This window comes from Labrus mixtus, chromosome 11 (genome assembly GCF_963584025.1).
Source record: "Labrus mixtus chromosome 11, fLabMix1.1, whole genome shotgun sequence".
NCBI classification, from domain to species: domain Eukaryota; kingdom Metazoa; phylum Chordata; class Actinopteri; order Labriformes; family Labridae; genus Labrus; species Labrus mixtus.
In genome coordinates, this window is record NC_083622.1 from 26,082,003 (window position 1) to 26,100,752 (window position 18,750).

General features: G+C 37.8%; 3 protein-coding genes across 3 annotated transcripts; all 3 read right to left on the reverse strand.

The window, feature by feature from the left end:
• Window positions 1-671: 671 nt before the first annotated feature.
• LOC132984307 (sulfotransferase 2B1-like) lies at window positions 672-6,698 on the reverse strand. The gene is made up of 6 exons (XM_061051102.1): window positions 6,502-6,698; window positions 4,829-5,037; window positions 4,593-4,719; window positions 3,799-3,893; window positions 2,889-3,069; window positions 672-2,392 (listed from the first exon to the last, which is right to left on the reverse strand). Exons 1-6 carry the CDS (start codon window positions 6,638-6,640, stop codon window positions 2,277-2,279), a joined length of 867 nt encoding a protein of 288 aa, XP_060907085.1. The 5' UTR covers window positions 6,641-6,698; the 3' UTR covers window positions 672-2,276.
• Window positions 6,699-7,226: 528 nt separating this feature from the next.
• On the reverse strand, window positions 7,227-15,082 carry tmem147 (transmembrane protein 147). Its single transcript, XM_061051103.1, has 8 exons — window positions 14,982-15,082; window positions 13,063-13,164; window positions 12,544-12,613; window positions 12,211-12,276; window positions 11,921-12,057; window positions 11,608-11,692; window positions 11,231-11,352; window positions 7,227-8,740 (listed from the first exon to the last, which is right to left on the reverse strand). Exons 2-8 carry the CDS (start codon window positions 13,137-13,139, stop codon window positions 8,620-8,622), a joined length of 678 nt encoding a protein of 225 aa, XP_060907086.1. The 5' UTR covers window positions 13,140-13,164; window positions 14,982-15,082; the 3' UTR covers window positions 7,227-8,619.
• Window positions 15,083-16,496: 1,414 nt separating this feature from the next.
• LOC132983127 (uncharacterized) lies at window positions 16,497-18,213 on the reverse strand. The gene is made up of 3 exons (XM_061049368.1): window positions 17,928-18,213; window positions 17,515-17,827; window positions 16,497-17,092 (listed from the first exon to the last, which is right to left on the reverse strand). The coding sequence occupies exons 1-3, from the start codon at window positions 18,209-18,211 to the stop codon at window positions 16,889-16,891; spliced, it is 801 nt and encodes a 266-aa protein (XP_060905351.1). The 5' UTR covers window positions 18,212-18,213; the 3' UTR covers window positions 16,497-16,888.
• Window positions 18,214-18,750: the final 537 nt, after the last annotated feature.

Below are 18,750 nucleotides of genomic sequence, written 5' to 3' on the forward strand. Positions count from 1 at the left end.
TGTCTGCAGAAAAAGGACACATCTTTCTAGTATCTGATCCTCAGCTACTGTGTGCACAAAGCCAAACTAACACAGAAACTCAAATGCCTGTGCAGTGAAAAGTGAGATGCAATCTCTGCCAAATGGAAAACTGAACCCCTGTCCTTTGTTCAGACACTGTAAGCTTAGCGGTGAGCAATAGAGCCAAACCTTAGTTTCTCAAACTAAGACTCCAACCTACTCTATTCAAAACTGAAAAAAACAAAAAACAACTGGTGGACCACTGCAGTGTAATGCAACTTATATGACTCATGTTACTTTGCCTGTGTTATTGGCCGCAGGTTTAATGGTTTAATATTGTTCAGGTATGAATGGCACAATAAAGGATTGAAGCTTCTGAATGCTGCAGGGTGTACAAAGAAAATAACTTAAATGGTAATTAAACAGCACAGAGGCCTGTAAACATTGTGACTACAGACTCCACTGTCCCTGAACCCTCATCCAATAAATAAGAGCATTTCTTAATCATGACAGATGCGTCGTCTCATTGTGTAAAAGCTATTCCAGTAAGCGTCGATATGAAGCTAGATATGAGATTTTCTCAGAACACAGTGTCATGGTATACAGAACAACACTGTAACTATAATTATTATAATTTACAAAGGTCCGAAAAGGAATGAAAACAGAAGAAATTCTTGGTTGAAAATGATTTTTTTTATGATTTTAGAAAACCTCTTAACATAGTAGAATAAAATATTGAAGACAACCAATGTACATTGTATAGTAATTACTGTAATTTGTCATTTCAATTACATTTTCTTTTAGTATTGTCTTTATTCAATTCAATAAACTGTATTTGTCTCCGGAGGGTAATTGGCACGTAGAGCAGTAGCATGAAGAGAAGTGCAAGGTAGACTAAATAATATAAACTAAATATAAAACAGTTTTCCAGGTAATCAGACTCTGTAGAGGGTGATGAGAGCAGTAAGTCATATTAGTGACCATTATTAATTATGACCATTAGTCATACGCATGTCCAGGCTGGATACCAAGAGGCTGAAAGGATAACATCTAGGAATAAATGGAGCGTTAAACTTTAAAGATCTCTGCCACGAGCTAAATTATGTTTTTGTATTGGAATTTACTCGGTGGTTTTAAAGATTTCAAAGTAATTTGTCTTCCTATAAATAGTGCCTGAGTGAATTTTATAACTGTCTCCATGTCTTCACTCCTCAATGAAGACACTGAGTCTACAGAAGGTTTTATTCTTTTATCTAACTGTTGATGTTGTTGTATAAAGGGTGTGGCTCCATGTTAATGATTATGATTCAACATTGTCTAATAACTCCATTATAGTGAAACAGAAATCAAATACTTTCATAATAAAACTATCAATAAAAAAGTGGAATCATTAAAAGAATCTTGATCAAATGATTGAAGTCAAACTGAAGCACAGAAAGAAAAAGAAGGTCAAATATGGATGAGAAATTTACCGTCCCTTTGATTTGATTTGGTAAACTGAAACTGTTCATGGATTAAAGTTTGTTTTTATTTGTGTGTATTTTTGTATATTATGTCTGTTTCCTTCAGCCAGTCAGTCGAGCTGCTTCTCAACTTTGTGTTTCCAACAGACGAGATCAGAGTGACCTTAACCCCTGATACCAATCAGTTTATCCTGAAGTATATTGTAAACTTTATATTTGTATATGTCAAAACATCACTTTTTTATACTCAGATTAATATAACATTAATGAGTTGATATGTTTATATTGAGGATTGTAGGATTGAATATACACTTTAGATGATGTTTAGAGAAGTAATGAGGTTTTGTATGTTTAAGTATAAAAATAAGAGACTGACAGGATGAGTGATGATTAATAAAGAAGTGGGATTAAATAAATTCAGACTTCTTTCCACTCCTTTTCAGATGTGTAAATTAAAGTAACAAGTATTTGAAAGCTTCTTTTGTATGATATCTTTCATTGTTTGTACATATTTTTTGTTTTGTTTTCTTCTCTTTTTTACACGTCAGAAAATAAAAACTTCAATTTAATTCTATCCAAGTTGAAGTGGATGTTTGGACCCAAGTTTAAAATCATTCCTTCCGAGCGTCCACAAGAATGAGACCTTCAAACCAAAGAGCAACTCAAACACATAAAATGACTGTTGTTGATTGTTTTACAAAGCTATTATTAGTAGTAGTTACAGTAGTTACAAAGAACGAAGGGAATTCCAAAATCAAACAAAACTTTATCTAAACTCATTTGCACCATTCTTACTTAACGTCTGAGTGTTGTTTAGTCCAGACTCCAGGGCAGAGTGACGCTCTCATCCTCCAGCTCTTTGTGAATCACTGACCTGAATCTGACCAGCTGTTCTGAGCTGAAATGGTTTTTCCAGTCTCCTACAACACCTAACACACAAACACACAAACACACAAACACATCATGATACTCACATGACGATCAACAAATCCTCAACAATATAATGTTTGGACAACTTCAATTCTACAAATCAGATACTATTGACCTTGAACTTCTATGGATATATATCATATTTATACTTTAAAGTGTAAAGGTAGTTCTCCCTCTCTCTATGTGTTTAGATGTAAGTTTACCAAATGTTATAAGGAGCTGTACTGATGGGAGAAATGAATAGGGAGGCTAAAAACAGAATAACCCCCCCCCCCCCACCCCCCCTTTTTATTCACCTGATTGTTCCCTTTTTATGTTTTCTGTAAAGCCTATTAATTAACTTTCCAAAGACAAAAAAATGTATTCTCAATCAGATACTACTAACTAATAACTACAAAAAATAACAAGGTGGTTGTACTGAACTGATCAGCGTCAAGAAGGTTGATATTTCAATTCAAAGCAGGGTGATAAAAGCTGAGGGCAATGGGGCCATACCTTTTCTTAGGAATTGCGATTTGTCGCTGTCCAGGTACACCTTAGGAACCAGGGAGAAGTTGGACATGCTGTTGGACTTCATGGTCTTAAAGGAACAGTGCTGTGATATCTTCTGGATGGTTTCCTCACTCAGATCCCGACCCAGGAAATCGGACATCCTCCTGAGAGCTGCCGGAAGGTCCTTCAGGAGGCAAACATGTTCTCTCAATAGAGTGAAGCAAAAAGGTGTCTGTCTTCATCTTATGTGATGCTCTCTCTCTGAAGAACTGAAGAACATGTTGCTCATGATACAACCTTTGATTTTTTAGCTGACTGTGACCTTTCATTTACGGTTTGATTATAGGACATAACAGGAAAAATCAACAACAGGAACGAGCGACAGGATATGGTCAATCAGCCAGAAATGTCTTTACCATTGATCATGAAAAAAATAAGTTTATGGGAATCATGATGACATCAGATAAGTGTGTCTATCTAAGTGTACAGCTCTAATATGAGAACGATGTTGTTTTTTAGATTTTATTCAACAATAATAGTCCTCATGTTGTCTTTCTTTAATGATTTTTATGCTTCAACCGCATTATGATTCATTGGGGTCTGAACTGTGATGTGTGCCATGGCTCTTGAATCATTTTAGTATATAGTATATAAGCATATCAAAGTTCCTTATAAGACCACGTTTGTTTTAATAGGCATTGACATGAACTGTGTTTTTTAAAGTAAGTGTCCGTAAAGAGCTAATGACAGAGGGAGCACTGGACCAGGATAACTATGACCGTGTGACAGCAGCTCAGAAAAGGACATAACCATGGGCGCTTCAATCAGCCAATAGGAAGGCTAGGATCTGAAGCAGCTTCAGAATAGGAGGCAAAAAGCTCAACAAACTAGACCTTCTATTAGAGTGTTTTACCTGAACCATCTCTTCATACGTGATGAACATTATTCTGTCTCCCAGTTCGGAGTGTTTCCAGCTCTTCAGATGGTCGGTCCATTTTCCAAAGAACACTGCAGAAAACACGGACAATATTAAACTGGATGAATTCAACCACTTCTCTACATTGGAAATGGCAACGACTCAAAAACATTGAGGGAGGTCGATCCTGGTTAAAATTTGAATTTATATAATTTGGTGAATATTGAGATCAAGACACAATAACTTGTCTTCAAAGCTTGAGCTGAACTAAACCAACAACGGCCTTTCTGAAAGCGCTCCTCCACATGATTCTGGCCGACGGCAAACCAGATGTCATTAAGTGGAGAGCAGGACGATATATAACAATGTGAAATATTTTTACATTTGTTGTTCTCTCCATATTGGAATTTACAATAAGCTAGTTTTATAGCTCACTCCTACAAGCAGACAATTTCGAGATCTGGAGAGAGATGAGAAGCTGCTGATTTTACTGTACTGCCATTCTGTCAGACTGGTTTCTTCCTATGATGTCTGGAAGGTGATTCCTGTTTGCCATTTGATCTTTGTAGAAAAGATGTGCGCTGGATTTAACAAAAAAACGGAGTAAGAGCATCGCTGAGCATCTAAACGTATCATTTTATCTTGATTATCTTCACATCAAAAATCATTAAAATCCAAAATAGAAAATATAAATTGATAAATGGCCAGCCCTACAATTGCTGTAGTCCACCAAAATGATGATCTACTCTAACTGCTTCTATATTTCATTTAGGTGGGATGAGACTTCTGACCTCTTCCCTCCAGGAATGTGTTCATGAACTCATCGAATGTTCCTGGATCTGAAAGGAATCCAGCCATTTGATGAAAGAAATAGGAAGACACCAAGACGTCTTTGGGGTTCCTCATAACATAGATCACCTACAGCAAAAAGACAGAAGAGACACATTTGATAAGTCTGCTTGAAATTAAATAAAGATCCAAGGAGCTCCTCTGAGAAACTGGGTTTTTTAAGACTCCGCCCAGCTACCTTGGCTTTGGAGGTGTGGAATGACGGGGGCATGAGGTGGTAAGGGAAATGTGAGACCATCGCCCGTGGAGAAGCCATCTTATCTACAACCACTTCTAATCTTTTCTCCTCCAGCCAGGGGACCCTGTCCCAGTTAGGAATGGTTTGTATCGGAGTCAGATCTCCTCCATTGAGCAACAGAGGGAGGACTTCCTGCATCCAGACTGTCCCTGAAGAGAGGAGTAGAGCAGCTGTTAATACTGAATAAGACAGTAGTAATAATTACTAGTACTGCACAACGACAAGCTACCAACACAGAGATACAAAGTCTGACTCTACAGTTGTCTTTTCAGAAAAAACAAAAACAGCTGAAACAATTAATACCCTCCACATGAGCCCGGTGTGTTTCCCCAAAATCATTTACATTTTGGCAACATGGCATAATGAAAGGTGAGCCGAATTTGCAAAAAGCAGTTCCTGTTTGCAATGTAGCCGTCTGTAGGGACAACTTTCACTGGATTACTATGATATTGAATGTTCCTTTTAAATATACTGATTCTCGGGACAGTTCTGGAGTTATGATGATGAGAAGTTTGGTTGTTGAGCAGATTCACATGTTTTATTTGAGACAAAATGGGTGTGGTCACCTGGGCCCGGTGTTCTCAACCCATAAGAGCTGGCCTCACTTCCTCCTTGGGGGGAGACATCGAGAAGGAGATTGGGGAGAGAGGATATCCCCGATGCTCTGTACCTTTTGGTTTAACGTGCTGTTGTGCATATAAACGTGTATTGTTGAGCGTACTCCTTGTCTCCTCCAGTTTTGTCATGGGTTTGTGAGCCGGTCGTGACAATAGTAAATGATCAACATGTAGCCGGTATTTGAGGCAAAATATCTATGGGGTTGCCTCAGTAGGCGGACTAGTTTATTTTTTTGTTTTTCGTCTTGTTTGTTTTGTTTGTTTAATTGTCACCACTTCCCCAGCGCAGCATCAGGGTGGACCATCGGGGAGGGTCAAGGTCATTTTGGTTGCGAGCTGATGGAGGATCCGATTTGAGTGTGTAAACGCCACAAGTTTGTTGCATGCCAACAGTGTAAATATAGTTGAAGTTGCAGTGATATTGCATGCTCATACATAGTGTGATTATAGTTGCAGTGATATTGTGTGACAAGGAGTCTTTTTATTCCCTTACTATAGCGGTGTGACACTGAATTCCTCCTCAGTAAAGCATCAAAATACCTGCCCAAGCCATACTTCCGCCCGTAAAACATTGAAATCTGCGCCGATTATTTTATGGTGACTCATGAATTTTATGTTAGTTAATTTAATAAACCTTGGCACCTTTTCTCTTTAAATCTGTTTCTGTGTTTCATTTTTGACTGGTCATTTATTTGACCCCTGTTAGGGTACCTTGCAAAGTCTGAGTACCCCCGCAGGGCGGGTGTTACGAACAGATCTGTGCCCCGTCAAAACAAGAAGTAATAAGTCAACTTTCTGCAGCCTCCTTTACAATGAGCTGTCAGACACTCGTTTCTGCAACTTTGCTGGCACAAAACAACACCGACAGACAGACGGACAGCGCACCAGAACGGAAGAGCAGGAACCAAATTAAAACTAAAATGAGCACAGTTTTTTTATCACTACTGTACCAGCTACATGTAAGTGAACCAAACCCAAACGGTGCCGAACACTGACCTGACTTTGGATACACGACAGCCACGACGTCATCGTCTTTAAACGTAAACTCCTGCGCAAACTTTAAACTTTCCAAGGAGTGAGTCTCTTTGGGAAGCAGAAGTCCATGGTAGAGCAGATACATCTCATCGGAAGACATGATGTTTCGAGGATTTCTAAATACTTTGATTTAACTCAACTCTGCAACTGCAACTCAGTCTGCAAACACGATAAGAGGTGAAGTAGGTCGCACTTCTGCCGCGTTCATATACGTAGGAAATCTGCAACTTCACAACACGAAAGACCAAACAAGATGAAAATGAGACTTGGGCATTGGAATTTAATATCTCACTTTTTAGTATCATTTGATGTTCAGAATAATTTTTGGTTTTTTCTTTTCCAAAACCGTTTTATGACCACAATGAAGCCTACTTTGAGTAGCCTACAAGTTGGCTAGTTTCCCACAAAAGTATAACGACATGAATGTAACACATTCCTTTCTCCCGAGCTGTGCCGAAGATTAAATAAAAGAATCAGAAGTTTTTGGATAGGAGCAAAAAAATATTTAAAAGAAAGTTCAGAAAATGATCCGTGTCTTCAAATGAACACTACAGACTAACATTACAGTATCAAGATAACAGAAAGGTTCAGAGTCTTTCTCAGTGGGGGCACAGACACCTGCTGAGCATATACCTGCATGTATTAGGATACTTTAAGCACTTTGTTTAAAAGAGCTGAAAATAAGAGAAAGTCTGTTACTTTTATTTGGGCTGGACTCACTTTGACATTGCTTCTTGTCGATTATGTGACTGAAGCAGTTTTGTAAAATGAGAATCGATTCTAAAAATACCAGGACATGAACACAGCCTTGAACTAAACACTGATGTAATTTGCTTGCCCCATTGTTCCACTTGACACTTAATCCGTCTTCTCCTCTCGTCCTCAATGAATTATCTACTTTCTTTATCTGCAAATCATTCTGCTGTTCCTCTCTGTGACGACCCATCAGTTAATGGCAAAAACTAACAGGAGTGAAGTGAGGGGGACAAATACTTTAAGTAGATGCAAAGAAACATAAATCAATACCAAGAGGTTTGATAGAAATTGTTACAGAGCATCATTAATCATTTATACCCTGTGTGGCACATTGGAAATGTAGCATTGTGGTGAGTATTAGTGACAGGAATCATGAATGAACATTTACATTTATCACAAGAAAGCAGCTTCAAAAAGGTTGAAATCTAAGAAAACATTTGATCATCAAAAAGACATTTGAACTAAATATGTTAGCTTTTAATATAACATAACAAAGAGGACTTGTACCTGCTCTTTTGAAAAGGCTCTCCAGATAACATTTGTTATGAATAGACATTATACAAATAAAGATTGATTGACAACAGTTAGACACCACAGTTAGACACCACAAGGCCTGAACAGTAAAAGCTCTGGGACTGAGATTAGACAAAAACATATTTATTAATCAAACATCAAAATCACAGATGCTTATGACTCCACATTTTGTAGTTTTAATGCAGATATGATCTCAGTATTATCATAATGAGGGCTGCACTCAGGAATTGTTTATATTTCTTTAATAATAGTAAAAATCTTGCTACAGTCATTTTTGAACTACTTGTTATTAACTACCTGCTTGATATAAATAAATGGATACATTAGTGGAGACAGTTTACTATAAAGGAAGTGTCACTGTTATTTATCTCTAATAAATGTTCTTCTTTTTAATCTAATCACCTTGGCTGGCTCATTCAACACAGAAAATAATTATTCATGAAGTCTCAGTTCATTTGTGGTCCTACTGATATAAAATCCACTCTTAAAAAAACATCACAGCTTAGACAGGCTGATCATACTGACGCTTGGGTGTCACAGCTTCTGCGAGTACAGACACAACAAACCATGACAAACTGGTTGGTTTAGGAGGTTGGTGGCTTGTTGGTTAGACTGGTATGTTTGACAGGTCCACATACCAAACACAAACAAGCATCAGTCTTTGGTGTTTGGGAAGTTGTATAAAGACTCAAAAGACCTCAGGAGTCAGTTTATGATTTTATGACAAACCCGGGTTCAGTCTGGACTGAAGAGATGTATGCAGGATTATTTCAGGGTGCTGAGCGTTACTTAGTTGCTGTGGACCAGAGTGACAAAGAGAAACAGTGAGCAGAGAGAGATGGCACCGGTCAGCACAGCTTTCACCAGCAGCACGGTCCAGCTGCCCAGCAGGAAGACGTGGACAAACAACCTGCAGACAAAACACAGAGGAATACAATGTTAATGACGAAGTTACAGGACAAAACTGAACTGTTCACTCATCAGATACAATGTGAGTTTATTCAAAGATATATCTCCCAGCTTGAATTGTCACAGATGAAAACTGTCCATTTCATCAAATGGTAAGCTCAAAGTATCATCATACCTTTAGTAAAGAAACAGTAACTGTGTTTTATTACACATTAAAAGCTTTTTATGTGATTTTTTCATCCGTATCTTCATCTTTCATCGTATCTTCACACTGCATGTAAATTTACCTGAAATGAGCGTGATCTAGAAACACAGTTAATCAGTGAGTACAGTATGTTATTCTTCTTTTCTCTAGTCCCTCAATTAAACAACTTTTATACGTGAGGGGAGGAGTCAGCCGCCGTCCTGACGATGTAAACAAACTGAAGATAGGACTCTGAAAACTCTGAAAACATCACAGACAGTGGGACTCGGGTGTTACACCCATTGTAGACAGTCATGACTCACAGAGTTATTTTCAGAGGATATACTTGATTTATATTATATTTAAGTGTGAAAAATCACATAGAAAGACTTTAAAGAAGCAAAAAGGAGAAAATTAGAACTTAAGTACATCAAGTGTTAGATATATTTTATTATTTAGTACACTGGGAGAGTATCTCTTACCTACCACTGGATGTACTTTACTCTAAATGTTATGTAAATTACTCTTTGCTTCCTTCTAAATAAAGAAGTCAGCCTGTTTATAATATGAACTCAGACTTTGTTAATGCTGGACATATATTTCCCCCCCGCACATTATGGAACAATATCCTGATGACACAGGAACATAACAATAATTACTTCATAATAATGAACTAAATGACTAAACAATGAAAATAAAAAAGAGCCATGAAATGTATTTACTTTTCAAACTTTATAACAGGTTTATTTTTGTCCTTTTTGCGCTCAATAATAAAGCTCCCAAAAGAATAGCTTCACATTTGAAGCTTCTTCTAATGCTTATCTAACACATAGTGCCGTTTGTGTCATGACATCCATACAAGTCCTACAATATCAGACCCCGCCCAATTCCACGTGCTGCAGCCAGGGGTTATTGATTATTTTCACTCATGTAACTAGTGCCCCCCTGTGGTTTATTAAGTGACGTGCAACCACATTGTTGGTCAACCCTGGATGAAGTGACTTGTCCCTAAATTAGAAGTAAACTACGAGATCCATGATGTGGTTAGCTGAGCTTAGCAGGAAAAAGGCAAAATATGCAGTTCCACTAAAAAATGTATTTATCTTGTAAAGCGCTGATGAGATCTAGTAATCTTATAGCACATGTTGGGGACTGGAGAGTTAATAAACGCAGGACATCAGAGCCCTGGACCTAAATGCAGATCTAGAACCAAAGAGGCTAATCACCTGCCTCTAACACCTCTGGTATGCCTCTGTTTTTAAGACAGCAAATTAAAACTTTGGAAAATGATGGTCCCATTTCTAGAAAGACTGACAGTAATGCAGGGTATGCAGGTTCATAAACAAATGGTTCACTTCAACAAAGTCTTTTCTAAACTCTTTGAGTTAAATGTACAAATATGGGTGTGGTTTCTGTTTTTTTTTTTTACATTCATCTCATGGTATGACAAGTAGAATCTTAAAGAGGACATATTACCCTCCTTCTCCACCTTTTCAATCAGTCCCATGTGGTCTAAATGAAACATCTGTGCTGTGCTTTGGTCAAAATAAAACATGAATCAAGCACCAGAGGAGGTTTGTGACCCTGTATAAACCAGCTCTCTCAGAACGCTCCGTTTTGGTGTGTGTGTCTCTTTAAATGCAATTTTGGGGGTCGGTAGACACTCAGGTTACCCAAATAAATGTTCAAAAACACTGTCAAAGTAGATTTTTCAAAATATGTCCCCTTTAATGAGTACTATATTTATTTATTTTTTGGACATGAAGTAAGTGAGCAGATTTAAGCATTTTCATCATTGTTGTTGTAGGTACCAGATCTGCGCCTGCGTTTGTATAATGATGCAGTACGTTGTGATGTGACGTCAAGAAGTCAGGGAGAAGAATTATGAAAGAGGAAGAACTCAAACACAGTGTCTTAACTGCCTTAAATGTTACACGGTTGATGAGAGTCCCTGTCTGAACATATTTACATGCCAAATTTAAATGTTTGTAATGACGCCACCTACAGGTAACAGACAGTAATCCTTGGTTAACATCAAATGAGGACGCAGGACCCTGAGCAGATGTGACCGCCCAAGCTGATCTGGTACCTACACCGTCCCTCGTCTTACCCTGTACCTACGTAATGAAACAAGAACTATTCTCCTTCAACAAAACCTACCAAGGTGAACTTCTCAAAGTTCAGTTACTGGCATGTTTTATCATCTTTATTTGTTTGACTCCGAACAATCAGGATACCTGTATTAGCATGTCTATGTTAATGTTAAGCATATGTGTGTGTGTCTGTGTAAAAGCATGTCACACTCACTCCATTAAGAAGGACTTGTAGACACACAGAGCCAGCAGCACAGTGACAGGAAGTCTGAAGCTCTTGGGAAGGTCGTATCGGGTGAACATCCACACCACGGCTGCCATGGCGATATAATGGATCTACAAAGATAGAAATACTCACTTTAATTCATGGCTTTACACACTCTGGTCTCATACTACAAAGCACTCACATTACAAACACAATGGCGATAACACAGAGGTACAGAAAGACAGGAGGACGATATTTACACATATCGGAACTGCAGACGAGAAATTATCGTCTTGTGGTTCTAATTTCAGTAGATGGCAGAAGATATGAAATGTGGGGTTAGACGGAGTAAAGCAGTGAAACAGCAGAAGAGGACAGATACTCACCAAACTAATGTTAGAGTCAAAGCTCATCTGAATGTATTTCCAGTCAAACTCAATCCCTCTGGCTCCCACCCACAGAGGAAGACATCTGAAGAAACACAGCAGGACACAAACTGTGAGCTTTAGTGAATCAGGGATTTGTTGGGGCGCAATCTCGCTCTAGGTAATCCGTACCGTGCCCAAGCACACTTGACCCCCAAAGTCCAGTTCATTTGACAATTGTGCTTCAGCACGGTAGTGAGATACTTTACCATGTGTGAGTGCGCCCTTAAACTAAACATAATGTTTCACCTGCTGGAACAGTGTTGCTGCTTACCTGGACATCACAAGTTCTGCTGTTGCCCAGCCCATAGCAGCCACCATGATCTTGTACTCTCCTTTACCAGCATTACGAGACATCACAAGATGGAGGCCCAACAAGTCTGCCAGGTCCACTGTTGATTTCATAAATTCCTGGACAACAAAGACACACTTTAAAACCTCCTCGGCTTAAGTGGGATTTGATCTGCATTTGCAACAGTTAACAAAATCTGAAAGTGTGGGGAAATACTGATCTTCTACATTCATATCCTGTTGTAGCTAGAATGAAGAGTCATCACCACTCACCCCTACAAAATCATAAACACCCGCTCCTACTTCCCATGTGGGGAAAAAGGTAGCCAGGAACAGCATCTGAAACACAGAAAAGAAAACCCTGTCTATTAAACCTGCATTGAAGTGGTGGCAAAAAAAAAAGTTAACTTTTAATGTCGCCCAGAGAAAAAAAAACGACACGACCTATCCCCCAAAACGAGTTACATCTCTGAAGGTCAGACATTATTTGCCGAGTTAAAAGACTTGACTTCACATGAACAAACATTGACATTTTGAATAAGTTTTAGGAAGCATTGAGCTTCAAAATGATGACAGATTTTTTTAACTAGCAGAAACCTCTCTCACCTTACAGAGTTGAACAAACAAGTAGGTTGCTCCAGCCTGAACACATCTCCAGAAGGCATTGTACTCTGAACTAAAGATTGAACACACAAACACATTAAAGATAGGACTTTCAAATAAGGAAACACAGAGCACAGCATGTTCTTAATAAAAGAAGGCAGTCTGAACAGAAACCGGAGGTGTGAGGGGTCATTCTTTACGTCTTGAATTTAATAACAGCAACAGAAACAAATATTTTGTAGTAAAGCAAAAGTGTGAGCACATTAAAGTGCACACTTCACAGTTCTAAGAGGATTATGCAGACCCCCTCTCAAACCTCTGCCATTACTAAGCAGATTATTGACAGACTTCTTAATCTCTCAACATATGTTAGTACAGAAGAGGAGTACAAAAGAAAACATGTCTGTATAAACAATAGTATAAAACTCAGCTATTTTATTCCAACTACTCTTCACTAGTAATAGATTGTCATACACCGTCAACCACACATACTGGAGATTTATGAATCAGACAGACACTTACAGGCCGCTGCACTTGTAGGTTATAAAGTAAGGGAAATAGGCCAGAGCAAAGCAGTTCCCGAAGTGAAACAGCGTCATGATGTCAGGTCACAGAGAAAGATTCCTGCGGGGAAACAGATAAATAAGAACTTTACAGACCACTGACACAACATGCCACACTAATTTGTATTATAATGGCCCATTTTGACACAAGGCTGCTACAACACTACTACACACAGCTCTTAAAAAATGTAGACAACCACACCAAACTCCCTTAAATCAGAATCTCTACATGCAACGGGAACCGTTCTATTCCTGTGTCTGTTGAATTTCAATACAGAAACACCTCATTCTACTTAAGGAGGAAGGCTAGGCGATATGACCTCAAATCAATATCAATCACCGTTAATTGAATGTTTGACCTGGATCACGATTAATAAACTATTATTTTGTTTTGTTTTTTTGCCCTCATAGTTCACCGACGTGGTCTCTACTGAAAATATGCTCAACTATTAAAGCTGGGATATTTTTTTCTAATGGAAGAGTTCATACCTGATGAACTATTTTGTGTTTATTTATTGAATATTTAGAACTGAAATCAAAGCATCGCTTGAAATGAAAACAACACATTTTACTTTTAAAGAAGAAATGAACTTCTCTAAAACAGTAGAAAACTGTTTTTCTACAGTGTTTACATTTGACTTCTTTTTGTTCAGTGTCGTCTTCCCTAAAGACAAAATGTGTCCAAACGACGGACACTGCTTCCATGTCGAGTGGACGTTAGTCTGCCCTGAAAATAATCAAAATAATTGACATGGGCAAGATTACAGGTTCTGAATGTTGGTTTCGATTAATTGCCCAGCCCTGTTAAGGAGGCACTGACTTTGTGATCATTTGACTTTTTGCACCAAGACCAAGGATTAGTATGAAAGACATGCGGAGACACATGAATGCTGTAATGAAAAACCTGAGTTGATCCCCCAAGTAATGATATCTGAACTCTTCCTAAGGTGAAACATTTGTACTCTGTTGTTCAAAAAGGAATATTAACCTGATTATGTTGCATTAAACACACTCTGTTTTTTGTTGGTTATCTTTAACAGTTGTCATTTTCTGTCATTATTTTTGAAAATGGGAAAATTGGGCACAAATCTATAACTAGTTAAAAACAGAGATCACATCTTTTTGCAGTGGTGTCCGGGGCTGTATGTCCAAATGTCTCTGGCTAATGTAAAACCATGTTTCATTCTGTCAAAATAAAAGCATAAAGACTATGAACTTTAATTTAACAATTCAATAAGGTAAGATAAGATAAGACACTTTATTGTCATTGTATGCGATACAACGAAATTTGGTTGGTGACAAACAGCCCAGCAGCAATCTGAGATAAAAATAAGATAAAAAATATATTAAAATATATTAAAACATATTAAAACAGCAGGTTAGAGACAGAGAAAAGCAGCAAAACATCGCCCTTAATTAATTAATATATTGTCTAAATTCTTGCTGGTTGAATATAAATATTGTCAGCACTTATCTGTAGACAAGTTTAGGTTAATATATTTAATTGTGCTTTTTGGTAGTTAACAGTTTTAAGTGTTCACCTGGATGTAGCTGGTGGAGCTACATCGGTATGATAAGCTGACCATTTACATTTACAGAAGCGATAGTTATGCTGTCCCCATCATGTCAAATGTTTAATTGTTTTGAAGCCATATCGTCGTTAGAGGCTTTTTCAACAACAAAATGACTGAAGTGTGCATGTTACTATGTGTGTACATCAGCTAGCTAGAAATGCTACAACCTGTCACTCGGTGTGGACTCGCTTTTCAAACAGGAAAGCTTTGATGTTATTTTCTCTCAATCATGAAACTAGATTTACTTAATTTAGTTTGTCAACGGCATTAAAGAAAAGTAAAACATTTCTGAGTAAGCACTTACTGTTTTTAAGAAGATCTGAGAAAAGGCAGACGGTCGTGCTACTCTCTGGTTGAATGACGACCGGAAGTTGTCTTGGCGTAACTCACAAATGCCTCCGACGAATTCACCGGTAGGAACTGAATTACAATTACGAGTCCTAGTAGGGTGTGTCAAGACTGTTTTATTTTTAGGTCTGGAATAAGCATGCTGGTATACTTTTATCTTTGTTTCTTTTTTTAACTTTATTTAAAACATGGTGGTACATACAATTTGTAGATAAGACCTATATATAGAATTTAGAATTTATTACTGTAAATATTATTTATCTTATTTTACCTTATTTTATTTGATCTATTTTACCTTATTTTATTTGATCTATTTTACCTTATTTTATTTGATCTATTTTACCTTATTTTTGTTGTATTGCGCCGCGGGACGGAGACAAACGCAATTTCGATTCCACTGTATGTCTGGCATATTTTGAAATTGACAATAAAGTTGACTTTGACTTTGACTTTGACTTTGATAACAGGACCTGTAAGATCCACGGTATTGGTAGTGTGGTATAGCCGTAATATTTATAGTCTATGGGTATAGCCTTCTTCAATTCTGTCCTCTGTGGTGCATTCAGGAAGCTACAAGATCAGAAAGTAGATTTTGTCAGAAATAAAACCCCAAATTAGCTTACGCCAAAAAACCTGAAAAATGATGTTCATTTTAAATTGTCTTAATCAGAATTATATCACAATAAGATACAATGACCTATCTTTAATTCATAACAAAAGGGATGCCATTACTGGTGAGACGTTTTAAACTTCAGTCATTCAATTTCCATACCATGTCAAAGGAAATAAATTCAAGTCTGGCTGCCTATTTGGTAAGAAATGTATACTGCACAGAATTGTATTCGTTTTAAATGCTTAATGCTTGTTTAATTTTCTCAGACTCAAAAAACAAATAATGCACGTTATATAATCAGTGCATTTACAGAACTAGTACTGCTGGTTATTCAAATAGTTTATCTTTAGAGAATGAAACAAAGTTCATTAGTATTTACAGAGGTTTTAACTTTTTAAGAATCAACATTTCCGTAGTAGTAAATTCAGTCAATTTTACTTGGAACTGAAATGTCTCAGTCACCTGAAGAAAATCTTAAATAGTCATCATCATGTATAAAGAATAGCCTAAAGCACACACAGACCGTGTTTGTCGATTACGCACATGAAGCAGGTAAAAATGTATTTATCACATGTATTTGGTGGCTTTAAGTCCTTCAAAAGTCATGGCTTTTCTCTTTGAAGAAAACTTTGAAAACACTCATGTTAATGTTTATCAATACATGAAGCAACACATCAATCAATCATTCAATCAATCAATTTTTATTTGTATAGCGTCAACTCCTAACAAGTGTTATCTCGAGACACTTTACAAAAAGCAGGTAAAAGACCTTACTTATTGTTATGTTACAAAGACCAGGCCTATCCATCATGAGCACTTTAGCAAAGCAGCAAAAGTTACAGTGGTAAAAAAAAGCATTGTCTTATCACATAAGATAAACAGAGTAATTATATCTGATATAATGTCTTCATTTTAGTTTCTACAGCACAGGTTATTCAATGATTCTAATGTTTGAACTCCACACAGAAAATAGTTTTTTTTTCTCTCCATAAACATGTTTTTAATTAAAGTACACAAGTCAATGACATCTCTCTGTGTAATATTATATCTCACGCTTTGGTTACAATAAGAAAATAAGATACAGCCCTGAGCATCTAAATGTTCAAAATATATAAATTACAACAAACTTAATAACTACAGAATATGGAGTATAGTCAGTCTGTTAACCAAGTTGAAACTGGCCTAAACAATTAAACACAACGCTTTAAATTCAGATCTTGATGTATATCTCAAACTTCAAGTTGTTCTCTTTATTCTGGAATTTTACTTCTGACACAGATGAAGTTTATTTTTTCAGAGCAGTCCCTGGTGATCCAGTTATTGGAGTCAAATTTGGACACTGTCCCGCAGTGTTTCCACTCAGACGGACAGCGAGGCAGCTTCTCCTCGTCCTCCACCTTCTCTCCATCGAGCCAAAACCAGCCTCCTGCCAGGAAGCGCAGACCTGTCCACACCTGAGACACACAAAGCAAACATGAATAGTTTTATCTGTGAGAGCTTAGACTTGTATTCTGATAGACTCTGATGTAGTTTGATGACTTTTGAGCATTCTCCTTTTTTTATCATTTGAATATTTGAGCATTAAACGATACATTTAAAATCTCAGTTAAATTATAAATAACTTCAGACTGCGATCAGCTGCTCAGTTTTTCACAATAAGAGAATGACACATATATAATGTTCACTGAATGCTATGTTCTGTTGTTAAGGTTAAGGGTGGTTAGAAAGACAGTAAAGCATGTTGTCATCTCCATCTTTTTGAATACAAATATTTAAATCTGGTTATTTTCATGTAGCCTGATTTCCCCATCAAGCATGGAGACATTTTGAATATAATAAAAAAATATAATAATGTCAGTTAATGCCAGTCTCAAACCTCATCTGTGTCTGCATTGTAGATCCTGTCTCTGACATAGTTGTAGTCAGCCAGCTTTTTCAGAGTCAGGAGTCCGAAGGTGAACCCGCACGGCCCCCCGCTGTCACATCGACTTCCCATGTCATGGCAGTGCTGCAGTGCATCCTCCCATGTCTTGTTCTCCTTCACCAGCACCAGGTTGTCTCCAAAACAGACAAAAGGAAGAGATGTGGAGCATGCTCTGCCGTCTATCCGTCCTGTGTCCTTATTAAAAAGTGTACAGTCTTCATCATCTGGATGACTCGGTGCCCACATTGTTTCATCTCCTCCACTCCTGATAAAACACATAAATTGGCTTTGCAACTGCACTTGATGTCAAAATATTTTCAAGATATTGACTCAGCATGAAAATAATTACCAACAGTACGACATACCTCAGACTTACGCTCTTCCAGGCTGAGGGAACCTTGGGGTCTGTGTGTGCACCAATCCAAACTTGTTTGACAGGATGTTCCACCGACCATGTAGACAGCAGCTTTTTTGCAATGTTCAAAGGAATCAGGTCAATCTTATTCTGCCTGCAGTACAGTCTGGCCTCAGTCCACGTTGTCCCTCGTCTTATAAGTGTAAAACTCTTTTGTAAGGTGGATGCTTCAAGGCACTCTGCGGCCATGAGCAGGAAGCAGAGTGTGAGCTGAGGGCAGCTTTTGTTCCTCATGACTGTCTTCACAACAAGTCAAGGTAGGAGCTGTCACTCTGCCTTTATAGCAGCGGCTGGACTCCTGCTCACTCCCACATAGACACACCTCACCTGGTCCAGGTGACCACCTCTCCTCTACACAACAAAGTAAATATCATTTTTGTGTGGCTTTTATGCCTTTATTGGAGGGACAGGACAGTGGATAGCGTTGGAAATCAGAGAGAGAATGGGGAATAACGTGCAGGAAAGGACAACAGCCACCGTACATGGGGTGTGCAAACTCACCACTAGCCCACCAGCGCCCCACACAGAAATATCTTGTATGTTTTTTTCAACTGTTAAACCTTCTGCAACATATTTATCATCATAAATCTTTACATGTGTTTCATATTTTCAATACTCTGGTTTTGATTTTCAAAGCTTACATTTAAAGATTGTGAAACGCTATCCTATGTGTGGGAATAAATATAGAAATAACGTCTTGGATTTTTTTATAGATTTCTTTGGAATCAAACAGAATCATAAGTTTACACAGTCATCATTGGGGACAGAGCTTC